General features: G+C 33.8%; 1 protein-coding gene across 1 annotated transcript in view; it reads left to right on the top strand.

Moving 5' to 3' along the window:
- NUCKS1 (nuclear casein kinase and cyclin dependent kinase substrate 1) overlaps positions 1–18,310 on the top strand; it is a 35,872-nt gene extending 17,562 nt beyond the window's left edge. Inside the window, exons 2-7 of the mRNA XM_074308971.1 lie at positions 2,517–2,566; positions 3,908–4,013; positions 10,297–10,352; positions 12,022–12,174; positions 12,795–12,944; positions 14,507–18,310. Of these exons, the coding sequence (XP_074165072.1) occupies positions 2,517–2,566; positions 3,908–4,013; positions 10,297–10,352; positions 12,022–12,174; positions 12,795–12,944; positions 14,507–14,706 (715 nt within the window). The 3' untranslated portion in view covers positions 14,707–18,310. The remainder of the gene's footprint in view (positions 1–2,516; positions 2,567–3,907; positions 4,014–10,296; positions 10,353–12,021; positions 12,175–12,794; positions 12,945–14,506) is intronic.
- Positions 18,311–19,912: the final 1,602 nt, after the last annotated feature.

Here is a 19,912-nt window from a genome sequence, read left to right as displayed (position 1 = left end):
TAACCCAAAAATTAATTAAAATATTCATAATTAAGCAACACTAACTCCCCACATTGGGTACATCCAAAATGATGTTTTTTTCTGCATTGTCAATCCATCTCTCTGGCAGGAAGGGGGTATATGATATGTTTGCCTCTGTCCTTCGGACTATATTTTGTCATTTTATTCAAATTTCTCATCTTTCAAAGTTAATTTTTTTCTCTACAATGTTGTCATTGTATAAATTCTTTTCCAAGTTCAGTTTAGTTCTCTTTGTAGCAGTGTATACATTTCTTCTCAGTTTGCTCTAGAATGATACTTTCTTTTTTTTTTTTTTTTTTTAAGGAACCTAATATCCCATTATATTCTTATATTATTTGTTTAGGTCTTCCCTTGTGTGCAAGTACCACCTTAGTTTTCATATTATGCTGGTGTGAAAAGAGTTGTAAATATTTTTTTATTTGTATGAGACCTTTGTGGGGTTTTCTTTTAATAAGAATTGTACCATGTGACCACTGAGGTCCTTTTCATCTCTGAAATACTCTGATTTACTCTGTACTTTACATTTTTGCCTGTTATAATAATAGACAAAACAGAACAATTCATTAACCACAATTATATTCAGTTGTCTTTAAAGTTTTGTTTTATTTTTAAGGCTTCTCTTCTGGCTATCTAGTAAGGAATTGGTGGGATCTGTTAGTACATTGTTAACTTCTTTCTCTGTTCTCATGAGCAGATATTGAGAGATCCTGCCTCACATCTTCCTTTCAGGTTAGATGTTGAAATAATGAAACTGAGTCTGACCTGCTTCACAGTTTAATTGTAGTGATGTTACTGTGCTTCTCTTAATCCTTTTGAATTCATTTTTGTTATGTCTTTGTAAGACTGCTATTATCGAAGTAATTATAGTCCTACCATTCTCTTCTCTAAGGCTGTTCTGAGATTTGTACATTTTGGCTGTTAATATTGAACCTTTTTATTAAAAGAGGAATTTTAACTTCATTTAAATGCAGATTTGAAAAAGTAAGAAAAACTAGAATTGAAATTCTTTATCTTTAATGACATTTGTATATTAATGCTAATTGACTTAGATTTTCTTTGTATTAAGTGGGACTTAGGGGGAAAAAAATACTTTGAAAAGTACCTAAAATAGGAGGAAAGCTCCATTGAGAATACTATATAGCATCCTTTGAAGATTAAGAAAAATCTGGTCACTGCATCTTGACCTTTTGAGCAGTTTTATGAGACAAATAATTTTAATAATTAGGGACAGTGGTAATTTAGTTAAAATGTTTGATCAATATCAAGCATTTAAAAAATGTTATTTTTAGTTCAAACAATTATAGAATGGGAACATTTGACTTTATCTACGTTTGTTTAATTGGTGTTATAAAGTAAAAAGATTAACAATATCAACATTATGAAGAGAAATAATTTTCCCCATGAAGACCATGTTTTAGTAGTAGTCATTTGTAACTAAGTATTTAGCCATTCATGCTGTTGAGCTCTTTTAACCAATCATAACTTATTTCCTGCCTATGAAATTTGTTTTCTTTGTTTTGCCCTCCCCAGAATTATAAGAGAGCTGTCTCAGCTTCATTCAGGATCTTAGCTTTGCTTAGAAAGCTGAGATCTTATTTATTGGTAGACAGTGATCTTATGAGAATAGCTGGCAACAAGTAAGCGGTAAATAGAAATTAAATGAATAAGTAAGGAAATAATCCTCAAAAAGAATTTTAAATTTCTCTTGAGGCTTTATCAGAACTTTAATTATTAGAGTTAATCTATATTTGATTTATTGATTGTACTAGATGTGGATTTTGTTTCATTTGTGGGATTTTGTCACAGAAGAAAATGGATCTGCCTTATCACTAAAGTGAAAAATGTCATAATTCTGTATGACTCTTGTTTTTGAAGTTCATTTTAGCTTATGGATGATTTCACAAGAAATATATCAGAAATTAGTGCAGTAGTTCCTAATCCAGAGAATGTGAATGGGCTTCTTTGAATATGAAAAGATCTTTAAAATTTTAGCAGTCACAGTTTGAATTTTTGTTATTTTGCCCCTTTGGGCTAAATAAAATAAAATGCTTTGGCCAGGGCCGGAGTAGGAGTGGTGGAGTGGGGGGGGGGAGGGATGAAATAAGCATCAACTTAGTTGGAATTTATCTTGTAATATTCTTTTTGGCATGAATCTTAAAATACCTGCATCTTTTGAGATGTTAGAAGATTCACAAAGAACTGTTGCCATTATTTAGTCTATTATTGAATAGTGGTTCTAATAGTTTGATATGCTCCATTTTAATAACTGTCCAGAAAATAGCTGCTAAAATATATACATTTTGCAGTATTTATCAAGAAATTCAATTCAAATGTAAGGAAATATATAAAATAAATTTCTTGAGGGAATTTTTAAAAAATAACTTGGGGATAAACCCTGCTGTTGAATAAAACAGGTGATCTATAATTCTGGATGCCTTAAATAAAGTTCTATAACTCTGTTCCTAATTAATTGCTATTTAAATTCTTCCTTACAGAAACAGGAAGGTGGTCGATTATTCACAGTTTCAGGAATCTGATGATGCAGGTAAGTTTGTGCCCCATCAAGAAATACTAAATACACTAAAATATATTATTAAATGCCTTTTTTTTTAAAGTCTTGAGTTGGAGGGGAATCCTGTTTCTTTGTAATATCCAGAGAATATTGGGATAATAAGCACTAATAGTGCTGTAAGATTTGTAAATCAACATCTCATTTTATCCTCCTCATAACCCTTTTGGGTAGGTACTATTCCCATTCTACAAATAAAGAAACTGAGGCAGGAATTAAGTGATTTTTGCCCAGGAGATATAAAGCTGCTAAGTTTTTGAAGCCAGATTACATTCAGTTCTGCCTGGCAGATTTAGCACTCTTATCAACTACCAGTTAGCTTATAATTTTGTAATATGAACAACCTGAAAAAATAAAATTTAAAAATTTTGCATGTCATGTTTCATTAGACTTTTTAGCAAAGAAAAGGATCGCCCAAATGAAATAGTCCAATCTTTTTTTTTTCTCACATCTTTTCTAAAATATTTTTGCCGTTAATAATTAAGTTTAAAGAATAGCTTATTTTTAGTATCTATACATATGATATATGTATAGTATCTATACATATATATACATATATATTTAGTATCTATACATGAGATTATACATATATAATCTCATGATTTTCTTTAAGTTTACTTCCTGACTCCAAGTCCAATACTCTATTCACTGGGCCACCTAGCTGCTTATTTACCAAAAAAAAAGTAAAGTGACTATAGCTGTATGATCCTGGGCAAGTCACTTAACTTCTTTTTGTCTCAGTTTCTTCATCTATAAAACCTACACCAAGTTTATTATGAGTATCAAATGAGATATTTGTAAAGTACTTACCAGTGTCTGGCACATAGTAAGTATATATAAATGTTAGCTTTCTGATACAGTTTTCCTCTAATAAGCTTTTTTATCTGAATGTCCACAAATTCTGAAGTCCTGTTGAAGCTTTTCAGTATGTAAGAAATCTCTTGTTATAAATAGATCTTTTGCCTCTGTATCCAAAGGGCTTTAACACTCTGAAATTATAGTTAAGAATCATATTTGCTTGAAATAATAGAATGTGTTGGAGTTTATGGTTATTTTTTAAAATGTTTTATTTATTTTAATTTGATTTCCTTTGTAATCTATTTTATTTTATGCATAAAAAATTTAATCCCGAAGAGTCTGTACATTTCACCAGACTACCTAAGGATTCATGACACACAAAAAAGTTTAAAATCTCCTGGATTAGAAAAACCCCTATTCCACCCACTAATCCTATTGCAAAGGAACAGCCTGAGTAAGAATGTAGTACTGATTTTTATTCTAGGAAGCAAACAATTAATTTCATTTTTAACCATTAAGATGAAGATTATGGAAGAGATTCAGCCCCTCCAGCTAAGAAAATTCGATCATCACCTAGAGAGGCTAAAAACAAGAGGCGGTCTGGGAAAAATTCACAGGAAGATAGGTAAGAATGGTACTGCTTCTCTTGTTTTTTGTTGTCTAATGTACTTTTCTCCCTCATAACAAAGAAACACAGCTAAGTAAATTAGCCTCTTTTCAAGAAGAGAAAAGTGTGTTTCATCAGTCTGTTATTCAGAAATAAGCTTGGTTATTACAATTAATTGGAATTTGTCTGCCTCTTGATACTGTTTTAATTTCCATTGTAATTATTATGCAAATTTTTAATTTCCTTATAAGTTCATACAAGTCATTTCATGTTTCTCAGACATTCCTCACATTTGTCATTTTTGTGTCATAAAATAACATTCCTTTCTAGTTTTTTTGCTGTGGTGAAAAGTGCTTCTGGGGTGAGGGATGAAGTGACTATTATAAAAAGCAAAGGGGATCTTTAATCTTTTTGAAGAATAAAAGAAAATAATCTGGGAAAAAAGATAAAAAGTTTAGCTGTCGTTTTGTTACATGGGTCTAGCAATAACTTAATATAGTAAACATATCTTCACTTATCCCATAAATAGAAAACTTTGAACTCCAGCATTCACTGTTAATTGGGGTTATTAAAATCAGGTCTACTCCCAGAATGAAATGTATAAATGGATATTTTCATGTTTTTCACTTGATTAAAGTCTTTAACGTTTACTAAATAGGAGATTAGTAAAAAGGGAACCTCCGGGTCACCTGATTAAAAATGGCTGTGGTGGGAATACATATCCTATATAACAAGTGTCTTATGATTTGAGGAAGATATGGGGGTGGAAAGAGGCACTGGCTTAGAATAGGACATCAAAACTTGTCCTGTTTAGTTGACAGAAATACCAAATAAAAAATATTTGTAGCAAGTTATTCCTTTGAAGTGTTGAGACAATCACATGAAAATGAGGTCAAAGAAAAGTTTAAATTGTTTGAGTTATTTAGTAAAAGTTAAAATATTAATTTACTACTAATTTAGGTTAGATAAAGATTATTAAAGACTTCATTTGCCTTCTTTAAAATGAGTATTTATAAGCAGAAAATAGAAGTAGAAGAAATCAGAGAATCTTAGAAATTGGAAGGTATCTCAGACTCTATCCAGCCTGGACTGTGCTTATCCTCTGCCTCTAGACCAGAGTACATTTAGCCCTGCCTTAATAAGTGTCTTCTCTTCTGTTATTTATTATTAGTTCTCTTGAACTTAAGTAGGTATCCTCTTCTCATGTAGCATGATGTTTATTTATAATTGGACTGAAATTTTATTTTCCTGACATTTGTAGATTCCTAGTGGAAAGAGTGTCAGTTTTGGAGGTCAGGATAAACCTGGATTCAAAATCCTGCAGTGTTACTCATAGTTATATGATCGTAGGCAAAGGTATAACGTCTCTGACATTGTTTCCACATCTTTAAAATGAGAGTAATACTACTTATATTTAACAGAATTACTATGAGGAACAAAGTAATATAGTTTACAGTATAACTGCCTTGCAAACCCTGAAATCATAGATAATTGTCAGTTACTAGTAATGGCCTGATTATTAAGAATTTTTCCTTTGTTTCAATGATCCCTCTGTTGTACCCATGGTGATTGGATAAATTATTACCTAATTGAGTGTATATTGAATTTATTTTTTCATAGTAATTGAAATTGATTTTCCTTTGTGCCTTCTTCATTTGTAAAGTCAGCTATTATTAGCCCTTCCCTAATAGAGTTCCAGATTACTATGAGGATCTAGTAATTGTGATAGAATTTGGAATTACTAGTGCTTGCCTTATTTCTTTGATATTTAACAAACAGTAATTGACAAGTATAATAATATAGAAATATGTACAGTTTTCAGAATGACAAATTTCCTTCAAATGGAACTCTGTTTTGAAAAATCTGATTTCTTTGTTAGAGGTTTAATAGGACAATTTGTGTATGATTGGGGAACCAGTAGCCCTTTTATTTAAAAAATAATAATTAGTAATAATAACTGCCTTTAGCAAAGTAGTAGCCAAAGGAATTATGCATGAATATTTTCCAAACATCATAGAGTTACAAAGCTAGAAAGTATTTCAGGAGTTAGTCTAATCTTTCATTGATTGATTTAGACAGTAAGGCACCAGAGAGATGTGAAGTGTTTTGCCCAAAATCATATAACTGACACTTAATTACAGAGCCAGGATTAGAACAGATTGCTTTTGTATTTTCTATAAGCTGAAGCAAGATGGTAGGTAGAGTGAGAGGAAGCAATGTCTAACTCACCTGACACATCTCTTTGATAGATGTCTGGAAAATATACTAGATGGATTCTGATCAGGAAGGAGTCAGATTTTTCCTTTTTTTTTTTTCCTCCAGTCTAGGGCAACTTTCAGAGCCTGAAGGGGATTGAGATCCCTAGAGATGGAGTTTGGTCAGGAGCATGATATTGAGCATCCAAACACTTAAGGACAAAAAGGGCCAAGACAGAGCAGGAGGCACTGTCACACAAAGTGATCTTGAAAAGGGGGTCTCTGAATATGCATTAGGTGTGGGATCAGGTGTCATCTGGCAGCTCTGTCATCATGACATGTAGTGCCAGGCAGGGTAGAGAGGAGCATTTAAGTAATAAGAACATACTATGTACTGAGCAGGGAAAAAGATCTGGAAGAAAATGGTGGCTGTGTGATTCTGATCCTAGAAGCAAAGTGTAAAAGCCCCCAAATAAATGTGAGCTGGCAGTTCAGGTGTTCTGAATCTTCAGAGCCTCCCAGTAGACTAAAAGTAGCTTGAGACCATCAGAAGTCTATTGACACTCTAAGAACAAGCCCCAATAGATCCAAACCTGGGTCAAGAACCTACAAGACTCTGTCAGGAAGGAACAGGCCAGCAGAAAGACATAGGAGAACAGAAGCTCAGACTAGACATCCCTACCTGTCCTTCCCTTTACCTCATTGTCTCAAGAATGAGTGGGGCCTCGGACTAATATAAAGCACAAAATCCAGAAGTAGACTGGAAAAATTAGCAAGAACTATTATGGTGACAAGGAAGCTCATGATAGAAGAGAATGATTAGGGGGGGAAAAATGCAAAGTTGCAGAGAAAAATGCAGCTTGTACACAAATCCAACAAAAATTCCTAGAAGAATCAGGGTTTTAAAATTATATTGTGTGAAAATGGTAGAAGAAAGAGAATTAGAAAGTTAGGGAAAGAAGTTGGGGGGGGGAACCTTTTTGAAAAAATTAACTCCTTGAAAATTAGAATTGGCCAAGTGGAAGTGGAAGTTTGTAAGACAACAAAGTCCAACGGAAAAAAAAAAATGAAGTATCTCATAGTGAAAACAGATTGAATAGAAATGATTTTAAGAACTCTTGGAATACTTTGAAAGTTCAGAAACAAAAGACAAAGTAGAAATTGAAAGAATCCTTTGATCATCACCTGAAAGAAATAACAAAATAAAAATTCCCAAGAATATTATAGCCAAATCCCGAGTTCCCAGGACCAAAAAAGTAATACTAGAGCAAGCAGATAGAATTCAAGTACAAGAGATGATCCAGTTTTTAGCAGCCATAATGATAAAAATACATGGAGCTTGGAATGCAGTGTGAAAGACCAGGGATCTAAGAACCAAGACTAATCAGCAAAACTGAATATTATATTCCCTGTCTACAAGACGGGGAATGGACCTTTAATAAAATAAGCTTTCCTGATGAAAGGATCAAAGCTGAGTAGAAAATTTAACATGTAAACAAACATAGGAATTAATAGAAACATTAAAAAATTAACATGAGTGAACAATCATAAGGGATTAATCAAGTTATTAAATTGTTTTAAATTCTTATATTGGAAGATAATACATATAGCCATTCAGAATTCTGTCATCACCAGTGGTCAGAGAGGGTTTGGGTAATAATTATGTTGTATTTTGATGATCTCAAAAGAAGAACGGAAAGAATGGAGAAAAGGAACAAGCACATTGGGAAAAAGGGAAAGGAATAAGGGAGATTAATTTACATAAATGAGGTATACAAAGAGGAGTTTATACAACAAGATAGGGTTATGTAAAAAGAGAACAGCTAACAGTTCACTTTATCTCACATATCTGAACTGGTTAAAGGAGAAAAGAATACATATGTGCACAGTTGGTATAGGAACACATTTTACCCAATAAGGACATAGGAAGGATAGGGGCTAAGGGAAAAGAAGTCAAATAAGAGATTGAGGGTCATTAGAAGCAAGTTGGACTTTACAGTTTTTGGTGGGGGGAGAGGGATTAGTATTTTCTTAGCATCATAAGATATAGAATTAAATTAGAGCTGTATGTGATCCTAGAAATCAATTGGCTCAATCCTTTCATTCCTCATTTTACTAAATGGGAAACAGGCCCAGAGAGCTTGTGATTTTCCCGAGATCACTCAGAAAATGACAGAACTAAGAATAAAACCTCTTGTCTTCTGACTCCAAATCCAAGGTTGTTTTCTTTGTACTGTGTTATTTCATTGTACTACCTTTAAGGGGGGAGGACAGATTGGATTTACATTTAAAATCCTATCATTCTACTGGTTCTATCTTTAAATTACCTTTTGCTTGGTCAAAGAATTATTACACAATAGTATTTAATAGTATTATAGCTTAAGATATTGTACTGTATTGGGGGGTAGGGGAGACATGAATGATGTGCACTGTCTGGCTAGTGTTGCTTATTTATCTTACTAGCAAGAACTTCTTCGCTGCCCCAGATAGATAACCATAAAAGACATACTAATTGAAAATATATTTGTTTAGCAACCCCCTTTGTTACATTTCACTATAAAGTCACTCTTCAGTACACACTTTTACCCTTAGATTATGCCCATATGTGAACCCTTGCCTACCCTTTGGAGAAATCATTTGATCTTTTGGTGTTTGAAAATAGTGTTTTTATAAGGATTTGAAAGGGATTTGTGTAATCTAGGTGTTTAATTAATTAAATGAGCCACTAAAAATATTAGGAGCAAGAGGAATCTGTTGCCCACCTTTTGTAATAATTTAGCTATCCAGGGTGAGACAGAAAGTTTTGAAGCTTTTTTTTCCCCCTTCTGAATTTAACGGACATAAAATATCAGTTTGCAAAGAACAAAAAATAAGAATTATGTATGAAACTTATATATTTTTTAAAATATGTATTAAATATATTAGGACAGCTAGATGTCCCAGTGTATAGAAATGCTGGGCCTGGAATCGGGAATACTAATCTTCCTGAGTTCAAATCTGGCTTCAGATACTTCTTAACTGGGCAACTCGCTTAATCTATTTGCTTCCATTTCCTCATCTGTAAACTGACTTGGAGAAGGAAATGGCAAGACACTATATAATATCTTTACCAAAAAAAAAAAACCCAAGAGAGGTCATGAAGAGTCTTTAACTACTGAAAAACAACTAAATAGTATTAAGTATAATGCAAGAAATACATGCTGCTCTGCTTTTTGGTGTGCTTTACTGCACACGATGAATATTTTGGGAGGAAGCAATCATAGTGAAATCATTCGCCCAGTATCACACAGCTAGTAAATGTTTGAATTCAGGTTCTCCTTGACTACAGGGCCAGTGCTCTATCCACTGCACAACCTTGCTGCCCCTACTTTCAAATGTGTGACTTCATTGATGTTCTTTTTTGCCATCACTGTTACTCCAACCCACTATTTCCAATTTCCCACAAAGGCAAGTTTAGTTAATCATAACAAATTCACATATTGTCTGAAATTGTGTTTCTTTTTAAATTTTTTTTCTATTTTTTTTTTTTTTAATAATTCTTTATGTCTCTAACAAAAGGTGGGAAATATCCTCCATCATCATTTAATTGGGAAATATTTAACAATACAATACAATACAATACAATACAATACAATACAATACAATACAAAAATACAATAGAAGATAGATGATAATAATATGCAGTTTTCTAAGTTGAATGGCCCACAGGAATTGTTAGTATATAATGTTTGGTAGCTCTTGTTTGTCCTTGAGATGGCATTTGAACGCAGATCTCCTTGACTCTTAAATCCAATATTTTGTCCTTATGTTGGATTGGCTCCCTCTTAATTCAGATTTCTCATCCTTTTCGTTTTTTCTTATAGAACAGTAATAAGTCTATTATATTAGTATACCATAATACTTATCCATTCTCAGTGAATGGGCATCCATTTTCTTTCTGGTTTTGTTTCTGACAAAAAGTGGTAGTCTTCAAGACTTTGTTCGTGTCAGATTCCAGAATATCTAGTCTTAACTTGGATCTTTCCAAATCTTTGAATTTTTAAGAACCAGAAAAAAAAAAAACTTTGGTTTTTAAGTTAAAAATATGATTATTTTTTTCCCTACAGTGAGGACTCTGAAGAAAAAGATGTGAAGACCAAGAAGGACGATTCACACTCACCAGGTATTTATGTTGTTAAGTTTTTCCTTCTTTTAGAAACTTCTTTCATGAAACTCTCCCAGAGGATGTCTTCAGTGGTTCCATCAGAATTTTCCTTGAAGTATTTTGTTATTTAGTTTGAATTCTTCTTGACCTAATAGAAAATTGGTTTTTGTGAAGGCTTTTATCATAGGGGATGTGAAGATTGAATAATGAGTTTTATTCCAGCAAGGAATTTGGCTATATTGTTCTCTTAAGGTTCTTCAAACCAGAAAAAGAATAAACATTCAAATCCAGGAAAAGAGCCGCAGGTAATCGCTAATACAGAGGGAGACTTGGCTCTCATTTAGGTTGGTAGCCATCACTTAAGCCTGACTGACTCAAATAGGAATAACTTTCTTTAGATGATTTATGCTTTATTTTTTAGCACAGCTACCTGATTTTTTTATATAAGTGAAAATTTTTAAAGCTTTCTGTATATAAAAGAGGTGGGTTGTGGGTATATGGGTGTGTTACATAAGATATGTATATTTTAAAAACCACATTGCTCATTGATTGACAGTTTGACATTTATGGTATATTGAGATCTGCTGCCAAGTGAAAAATAAATTAATAAATATAAATATCAAACATTACTTGTCTACCCCTTTGTAGACTAGTCCACTGGGGTTACATATTGCCCATATTTTCAGATTTTGATCCATTGTGCTGATTTTTTTTTCCTTCCTCTTCTTTTTTTGTGTTTTTTAAAAATATTAGTTTTGTTATGGGATAGCTCCCATATGAGAGGGATACTGGAGATAATTTTAATAAATTTCAGTAAAATTATTTTAAAAGAATTTGTCAGACTTCGAATAATAAATTTGATTTTTACAACTTCTTATGTTTTAATACCAATCATTAGAACTTACATGTTTATAGTACTTTTATATATGTTCTTTCTTTAAATCTTCACAACCCTATGAGACAAGGAAGTTTTTAAAGTACCATCCCTACTTATAGATGAGAGCACTTAGGTTGAGTGATTATAACTTTTTTTCAGAGGTCAGTTAGTAAACAGTAGAGCCAGGAGTTGAAATCAGATCTTTTAACTCCAATTCTACTGTTCTTTTTGCTACTTCTTAGAAGAAAGTCTGTTGAAAAATATATTATCTCTCACTTTTCTACTATTCTCACAAACATTTTTTCATAACCTAAATTTCCCAGACCTTTAAAATAAACCAGAAACTTTAGGAAGAGTCAGAGTTTACATTTTTGGAAATCAATTCCTTCAGCTCTATCCTTTGATTGTTGTCTGCAGTAGAAGTGTTGATTCTGAAAAACTACCATGCAAACTGGATCAAAATGTAATTTGGGAAATGTTCAACAATAAATGAAAATAAAGTCCAGCTTAGATAATGCTAATATGTGGTTTTCTAAATCAGTACTTGGCAGGAATGCTGTTTTTATTTAATTTGGAATTTTGGGCTTTTATAATTCCCAAAGTTTTCAAATTTGACTTTTTTATTTAGCTAATGAGCTAAATGAATTTAATTTTGCACATATAATTTTGCAACCAAACATTAACTATGCCTTTTTGTCTAACAAGTAAACTTTTAAATTTTGTATTAACTAAGAATATATTTTCTTCCTCAGTTAGCCACTAGAATCAAAGCATTTGTATCATTGTACTATTGTGGCTTTATTGTTGCAGAGGATAGTGAAGATGAAAAAGAAGATCACAAAAATGTTCGCCAACAGCGTCAGGCAGCATCCAAAGCAGCTTCCAAGCAGAGAGAGATGCTTATGGAAGATGTGGGCAGTGAAGAAGAACAAGAGGAGGAAGAAGAGGCACCATTCCAAGAGAGTAAGTGAAAATGACTGGAGTTCAGTTGTGTGGCCTTGATCACTATAGCCTTAGAGATGGCCTACCCAGATGCCAGTTCTCAAATAATACCTAAGGTGTTCCCTCTTGGAGTCTCAGGACCACTAAATGAAGATGTAGCGATACTTGGTGGCTTCTATCAGCACTATTTAGATATCCAAAAATCCTGTTAAAAAATATGTTGTCTTAATCTTGTGGCTTCTATTCTTTAAAAAAAAAAAAAAAAAGGCAATTACAAGTAAGAATATGTTGCTGGTTTATGAGTTTTGAGGTTTTTTTCCTCCATTTCCCCCAGGTGTATTATTCATAACATATAAATATTTCATAAGTCTCAGTCTGGGTAATCTTAGCGTTTCTACCTGTGTTAGGTTTAACTCTCCCCCTCTTGATCTTCTCTTCAAACAAGTCAGTCCACGAAATCCCTCTTTGAGGGACATATCATAACCATCTTACATGTGGGGCCTTGACCTCACCCCTCAACTCAGTTGTGCAGGAGGGTTTAATTCCCTAACTCCATGCTCCATTCCATTAGACCAGCTCCTGTTGTTTACTTGGAAGAAGTACATGAATTATCAGGCATTGACATTTTTCCTTTCCCTCAGAAGATTCCGGCAGTGATGAAGACTTCCTAATGGAAGATGATGATGATAGTGATTACGGAAGTTCAAAAAAGAAAAACAAAAGGATTGTGAAGAAGTCCAAGCCTGAAAGGAAAGAAAAGAAAATGCCCAAACCTAGGCTAAAGGCTACAGGTGAGCTCAATTATTGGGGAAGGTCAAACTCTGATCTGTAGAAATTCCCCATTAGGATATGATTTGGGGCTGGCTAACCTGAAAGAAATGCAAGAAAGTCAAAGGATCCTAACTTCCATAGGGTGACAAATAAATATGAATAGAGGGATTGTGGTTATTATAAAAATGAGGCTTGACTGAATGAATCTGTTTCAGGAAAGGATATATCATAGGAAATAGTGATTTTAGTCCTTCCAGGAATCTGTGCTATTTACCTTTACTTTGTGGCACCAATAGGATATAAACAAGAGTTAGGAATAACGATTCCATGAGGCTTTAAAAATAGATGATTATAACACTTCATCATTATACCTATTAGAATCTAATTTTAATTTTGTTTGGTTTTGCTGATAAAATATCAACTCCTAAAACTACTTGTGAAATTGTGAAATCATAAAAATGTACAAACATCATAAAAATTAAAATATTAACTACCTCAAAGGCTTTACTTTTCTCTATGACCCTTGAAGATTCTGTCACAAACCTGCATTCACACCCTCAGAGAAGAGCCAGGCTGAATTTGTTCTTTGTGTTTGAGGTTTTAGCATGCTATTATTTATTTATTTTTGGCTGGACAATTGGGATTAAGTGACTTGTCCAAGGTCACTCTGCTAGTGAGTGTTAAGTGTCTGAAACCAGATTTTAATTCAGATCCTCCTAACTCTCTCCACAGCATATCTAACTATCCCATTTTCATACTGTTATTTACCAATTTACCAATACCTTATTTTGATCTCATTTTCTGATTTTTAGCTTGTAAATTAAACTTTTTTTTTTTAGTTCATTCAGTAAGTCACTGAATTATATACAATCATTTCTGATATAGCATATGTACTCCCACAAATTACCACACCATGTAAAATTGTACAGTAAAAAGCCATGGGCTACATGGGGGAATAGGGTCAGAAGTACTGCTCAATATCTTCAGTGACACATTAAAATGATAGGAATATAAACAAAATCATACTTTGATATATGTTGAATGGTAAAGAAGTACATAAATATGTATTATTTATTAACATTATATATCACATATACAATAATATATTATATAAATATGGCTAAATGGTGGCCACATCCCAGGCTATGAGCTGGCCATCTTTTGCAAGTTGGGTGGAGAGGACCCTGACATCAGGGGCCAAGGATCATTTTAGAAAGTGTTCACCCAGCTCCTGTACCAGAAGACAGAAAGGAAATCTTGCACTTTATCTTTGGCAAAGACCACCTGAAGTTTGGTGAGGAAGTGGAGGTCCAGAGAGTTGTATCTTGGGAATTTTTGTAAAGTGGAATGGTTTTCTATTACAACAAATATGCCTCCATTTAGCAGTATTGTTTTTGAGTTCAAAAATTGAGGATCAGTCTGTCTTCCATTTTGGTTTTGGAAAAGTGAGTGGTCCTCTGACTTTGGGAAATGCTATGTAAAATTTTATTTTTTCCTTTTTTAGGGATAGCTAATCCTCAGGAAAGACTTGTTTTTGTTTTACTTACATTTCTTCCCCAATCCTTTCTCCTTTTTCTTTCAGTGACACCAAGTCCAGTGAAAGGCAAAGGAAAAGTGGGCCGTCCCACAGCATCAAAGGCATCAAAGGAAAAGACTCCTTCCCCCAAAGAAGAGGACGAGGAGCCAGAAAGTCCCCCAGAAAAGAAAAAGTCTGCCAGCCCTCCACCAGAAAAATCTGGGGATGAAGGGTCTGAAGATGAAGCTCAGTCTGGGGAAGATTAAAAAGTGATGGTTTGGGGAGATTTTATTTTAAAAAAAAAAAAAAGAGGAAAAAAAAAAAAAAAAGAAAATCTACTTAGGGGTAGAACATGGTTTTGGCTATGGCTTGACTCATGGGCTTTGAATGCTTTCCCTCTTCCTTACCCTTCCCACCACCACCATCACATACACACACACACAAATTTTTTTTTTTAAATTCCCCCCCCCTTTTTTTTTTAAGAGAAAATTATAGCTTTTTTTTTTTTTTTTAATTATCTTTATAATTGGCTTTTCTCCTCCCAATCTCCAGTGAAAACCATGATAAAACATAATGAGTTTACCACCTAACTTTAAAAAACAAAAAAATGAAAGGGTTACCACAGGTGAAACAATAAGTTTGAGGTAAACCCTATTGAAATTTTAACTTTTCTAAAAGTTATCAAGATGAACAGGAATCCAGAGACAATAAGAATTCCAAATGAAAATGGTTGTTCCTTATTTACCTGAATTTAAAAAAAAAAAAATCACTGTCAGCAAAGACAAAAGTGTGTACGTTTTGATTTTTTTTTTTTTTTTTTTAAATATCATGAATCTAAACTTCCATTGACTAGGCAGAAAAGTGATAAATGTGAGTATAGCTCTTACATTTCCTGCATTTCTATCCCCATTTGGAAACAACCAGTCCACATGACTTTCTGGTGTGGGTTTTTTGTTTTTATTATTGTTTTGTTTTGTTCTATTTCACTCCTAGTCATCTCAGGGAGAATAGGAACAAAATAAATCCTTTTCTCCTGTTAAGGTCTTTAGGGAGTTAAATGATGCTCAACCTAAAAATCAGGGTTCAGTGCATCGAAATCTAAGTGACTTTGTTTCAGATCTGAATGTCCATGGTTCCAATTTTTAAAATAAGTATGTATTCTTTTTCTTGGAATAAATTTTACCAAGGATTAAGAGGGATTTAGATTTTTTAACAGCAAGATTGCTGTGCCACATAAAAGGTGGGTTTCTTCTCAAACTGACAATGTTTAGGTTTTAAGCCAATAAAGAACCAGTTAATGTGAAACTAAATTGCAGAGAGTTGGGCTTATTCCTTTAAGAAGTAGAATTCTGTTATGGCATATCCATGCACTCAGATCCCATGAGTCATGCTTTGGTTAATTCATAATGTAATTTGGGAACAGAATGTTTTCCTATCCCACCCTCTTGTTTCTCCCCAGAAATGTGGTATGTACATCTGTGAACTTCCTGCTGCAATATGGGACACAGACCCCCTCATGCCTATTCTAGGACATTATCTTTCTTCACCTACAAATTATCTTCTTTCCATCCTGCCCCCGATGGGGGTTTACTACTTAACTGCTGCTCCTGACTTGCTGACTCTCTGTCTAGTTATTGATCAAATAAAATTGCAGTTTTATGGTGGCAGGGAAGAGGGGAGGACCCCAACTTTGCATTCAGGAGGCTTGTTTGCAGTTAATATCTTCCAGGCCTTTGTGAAAGCTCCTACACCTCCCTGAATTTTGTTCCTTCAAGTCCTGATGGAAAAAAGGTGTAGGGATATGTGATATATTAGTAAATTTGAAATGAAAGAAAAAACTGACCCTCTTTTTTTTTTTTTTTTTTCTGGAATTTTTTCCTAAGTATCTTGCTTTGCTGGTTTATCTTTTTGTTTTGACCTTTGTAAGAGTTTTCTTTTAGTCATTACCCTGCAAGTGTTCTCAGAACAAAGACCTCGCTCAACAAAAGAGGTGCTTTTAAGGGTTTGGTTTTTAGCTGCTCATGCTCAAAGTAGTATATGGCCTCTTTGTGCATTTAAAAAGTATGTGGAGTTTCTAGTGCAGAGCCAAACTTGTAGATCTTAATGCTTTGTATGATGGTTGACTTCATAGCAGTGGGCTTTATAATGAGGGTGATTAATTTGCATTTGTGGGTTTTGGCAAGTTTTAGTCTACACACACATACACACACAAATTCTTCAGTTTTTATATTATTTGTGTTACTACAGTAAAAGATATATCAGTATTTCCATTACAAACCTCTATTTTTAGGGGTTTAACTTGGCTATACAACTTTATTCTGGGCTCCAGTCCAGAAGTAGCTAATTCCCTCTTCCTACATATACATCCATCTGACCTCTCTTCCAATAATGAAGTGAAGATGAATTCCTGCATTCTCAATATTTGTAATTTTTCTTAAATTTTATTTCTTTAAGCTGGGGTTTAGGGGTGGAGAATTTCCTAAATCAGAGCTTATGTCAAAACAATCTGTGCTGTTGTAACCTATTTGGTTTTTTAAAATATGTTCTCCATAAACATCTTGGATCATAATATGACTCATCCACATTAGAATTATTCTTTTCTATTAGGTTACTTGTATGCATTCAAGTTGAGTTTTTTGTTTGGGGGTTCTCTTACAAAGCAGTTAACTCTTAGACTGGAAAAACTGAAAATGTTCTTCATGTGCATTTCTGATAGACTGGAAAAAATATCTATTTCCTGATGGAGTAAATAGGCTCTAAAAGTCACATGTTTTCATCAAGGAAATATTTGAGCTATCTTTATAATTTTATTAGACTTGAATCATTCCCTTAAATTCTCCACCCATTTAATGGAATAGTTACAATTCAAACTGGAAACCCTAGGTGCTTAGTGTTGAGGTGTACTTGATACTGCGACCTTGGCTTAAGGAAATATGTATCCTTGACCATAGTCATCAGTGTTTGTGATAATGGTTGGTTTTGTGTCCATGGTTGTAGTGTGTGTGTGTGTGTGTGCGCGCGCATGTGTGTGTGTAGGGTCCACTATCTCATTAATTTAGAATACTTCAAAGTTGAATGGTTTTTTAAACACAAAGGTGCTGGTATGTATCATCCCCTGAACATTGATTTTCTGACTAGTATGGGTTTAGCTTTGAAATAAGTCCATGTTTTTCAGCTGCCCATAATGACACTTTTTTCTGGTTCTTTAAAATCCTTTGGATCAAGACTCTTTAGACCATAGGTTGTTTTTAACATGCTGGAAATGTTGATATGCTTGATGGTTTATTTACCCAGTTAAAATTGTGAAACCAGTCTATAATGTATGCTATCTTCTCCCTTCACCCCCCCCCTCTCCCCTTCCCCAAGGTGTGGGGTTGAATCTAAGAAGTGAATTTAATAACAAACAGTTATGTTTTACTTTACTTTCTAAAACATCACTCTTTCTCTCTTTTCCTGACACTTTTAATTCCAAGAAGGAACATTTTGGATCTTATCCCATTTAGGGGAAGTGTAAGATAATTGTAAGGGCTGTTTTAATCTCAAGGAGAAAGTTTTTATTGATTCCCATAAAGAAGCTTTGATTGGCAAATGATTTTTTCACTCATGTTGATGCTGCTTCCAAGCTCAACCCTCATTTAGCAGCTTATTCTTGTGAATAGTTTGGCTTCCTGTGGGTTTCCTTTATTGATGTTTGCATGTAAATAAATATTCAATACAAAGTTGAATCTTGAGCTCCTAGCTAGATAAAGTCTTTGGTACTGCTGTACATCTGAACAAGTATGATCGAATATGACACTGAAAGATTTTTAATGGCTATTCTTGATTTTACTTACTTAGAAGCATTAAAGTAACAAAGATGAATTTTAGAACACTTTGGTTTTCTTTTATTTTTAAACAAGCTTCAACTTAATCAGGTTTTAGGGTGTTTGAAGGGCCAGAACAGAATTTGACATGGGGGAACTTTCCGGAAAGATTTTTTAAATGATCATATGCTTGAGCAGACTTAATTCATGTTAGAAGTGTGGAAGAGAAAAGTGGCTTCTTTTTACTATGTATGTCTTGTAATAAGGAGTGAATGTAAGGCTGAGTTGTTCTTGAGCATGCTTGGGGGCTGCATTAAAAAAAAAACACACACACATTCGACTTATGATTTGGGAAAAGATGAAAAAACCCAGGTTCTATTTCTTTGTGTTGTCTCTATTTGTTACATACATGTAGTCATACATACATACATACATATGATGAAATGAACAAGATAATAGTCATTCACAAGGGACAGAAATATACAACAACTTGGTAGTTGCTTCAGAACTAAGGAAAATTCATGTTATTCTGATTATAGGATGTGAAACTTTTTTCACAGTATTAAAATTGAATTTGGGGTTTTTTTGAGGGAAATTTAATAGAATAATTTATAGTTTGGGTCCTTGAAGAAAAAAATATACATACTTTCAGATTTTTCAAATAAAAACCATTTCTGCTTCCCTTTGTTCAAGGTGCTTGTAGAGGGATGGCAGTTGCCTTGAATGGATTTTCAACCATCAAAACTCTCAGAATCCTAAACCCAAAAATTGAAACTTGATTTTTTTCCCCCTGAAATCCTAGTTACAAAGTTCACTGTGGTGCTGACTCTGTGCATCCAACTACTATTACAGGAAGCCTCTAATGCAGCCCACCACAATGCCAGTGTAATTACCTGATGGTGACATCCATTTGAGCATGCTCCGTGTGACTGGTGTAAAGCCCCCATTGGGCATGTGCTTTGTATATCAGGGTGAGGGGAGGGTTTTCTAGACTTGGGTGGGAAAGGGTTGGGTATAGGTTAGGGGCTTTTGTTTCCTTTTTTTCTTTTTGTTGGTGGGATGGGGGGGAAATACTCATTTTATGCCACAAATGACATGTAAAGAATCCCCAAAAATATTTTGTGCGAGTGTGAGTATGTTTGATGTGTCTGACAATTTAAACTTGTCTTCTGGAAATTTGTGGATTTTGCTTTTTTCCCTCTGCAGAATCAATTGTGTTTTGTTTTTTTTTTTAATGTAAATAAGAGCACTACTTTGTTTACCATGAGCATGTCTTCACAACAAACCCTACATATCCTATTCCAAAGGGTTTTTTTTTTGTTTGTTTGAATTTAAAATAAGCAGTAACCCTTGAATGGCACCCGAGTTAGCTAAACATAGCTCAATGATTTGCAGGTAATACTTGTCTTTAATATTTGTCATCTTTTTGGGGGCTTTCACATAATCGGTCCTAAGGACACCCCCACAAACTATTGTTTGCCAATTCAGTTCCTCATCTTTTTCCATCTAGTGAAGAGAAAAGGATAGAAGAGGTCTTCTATGTCCTGAGACTATGACATCTTTTCCTACATTCAGCAATATTGCTGGACATATGGTCAAATACTAGAAGGTTGGGCATTCTTGCAATACCTTGACAATGCTGACGCCTGCAGCATGGTACTAAGGAAGT

The sequence above is a fragment of the Sminthopsis crassicaudata genome, chromosome 4 (genome assembly GCF_048593235.1).
Source record: "Sminthopsis crassicaudata isolate SCR6 chromosome 4, ASM4859323v1, whole genome shotgun sequence".
Taxonomy (NCBI): domain Eukaryota; kingdom Metazoa; phylum Chordata; class Mammalia; order Dasyuromorphia; family Dasyuridae; genus Sminthopsis; species Sminthopsis crassicaudata.
The sequence above is the reverse complement of the archived record's forward strand: the minus strand, read 5'-3'. Positions and strand labels throughout refer to the sequence as shown.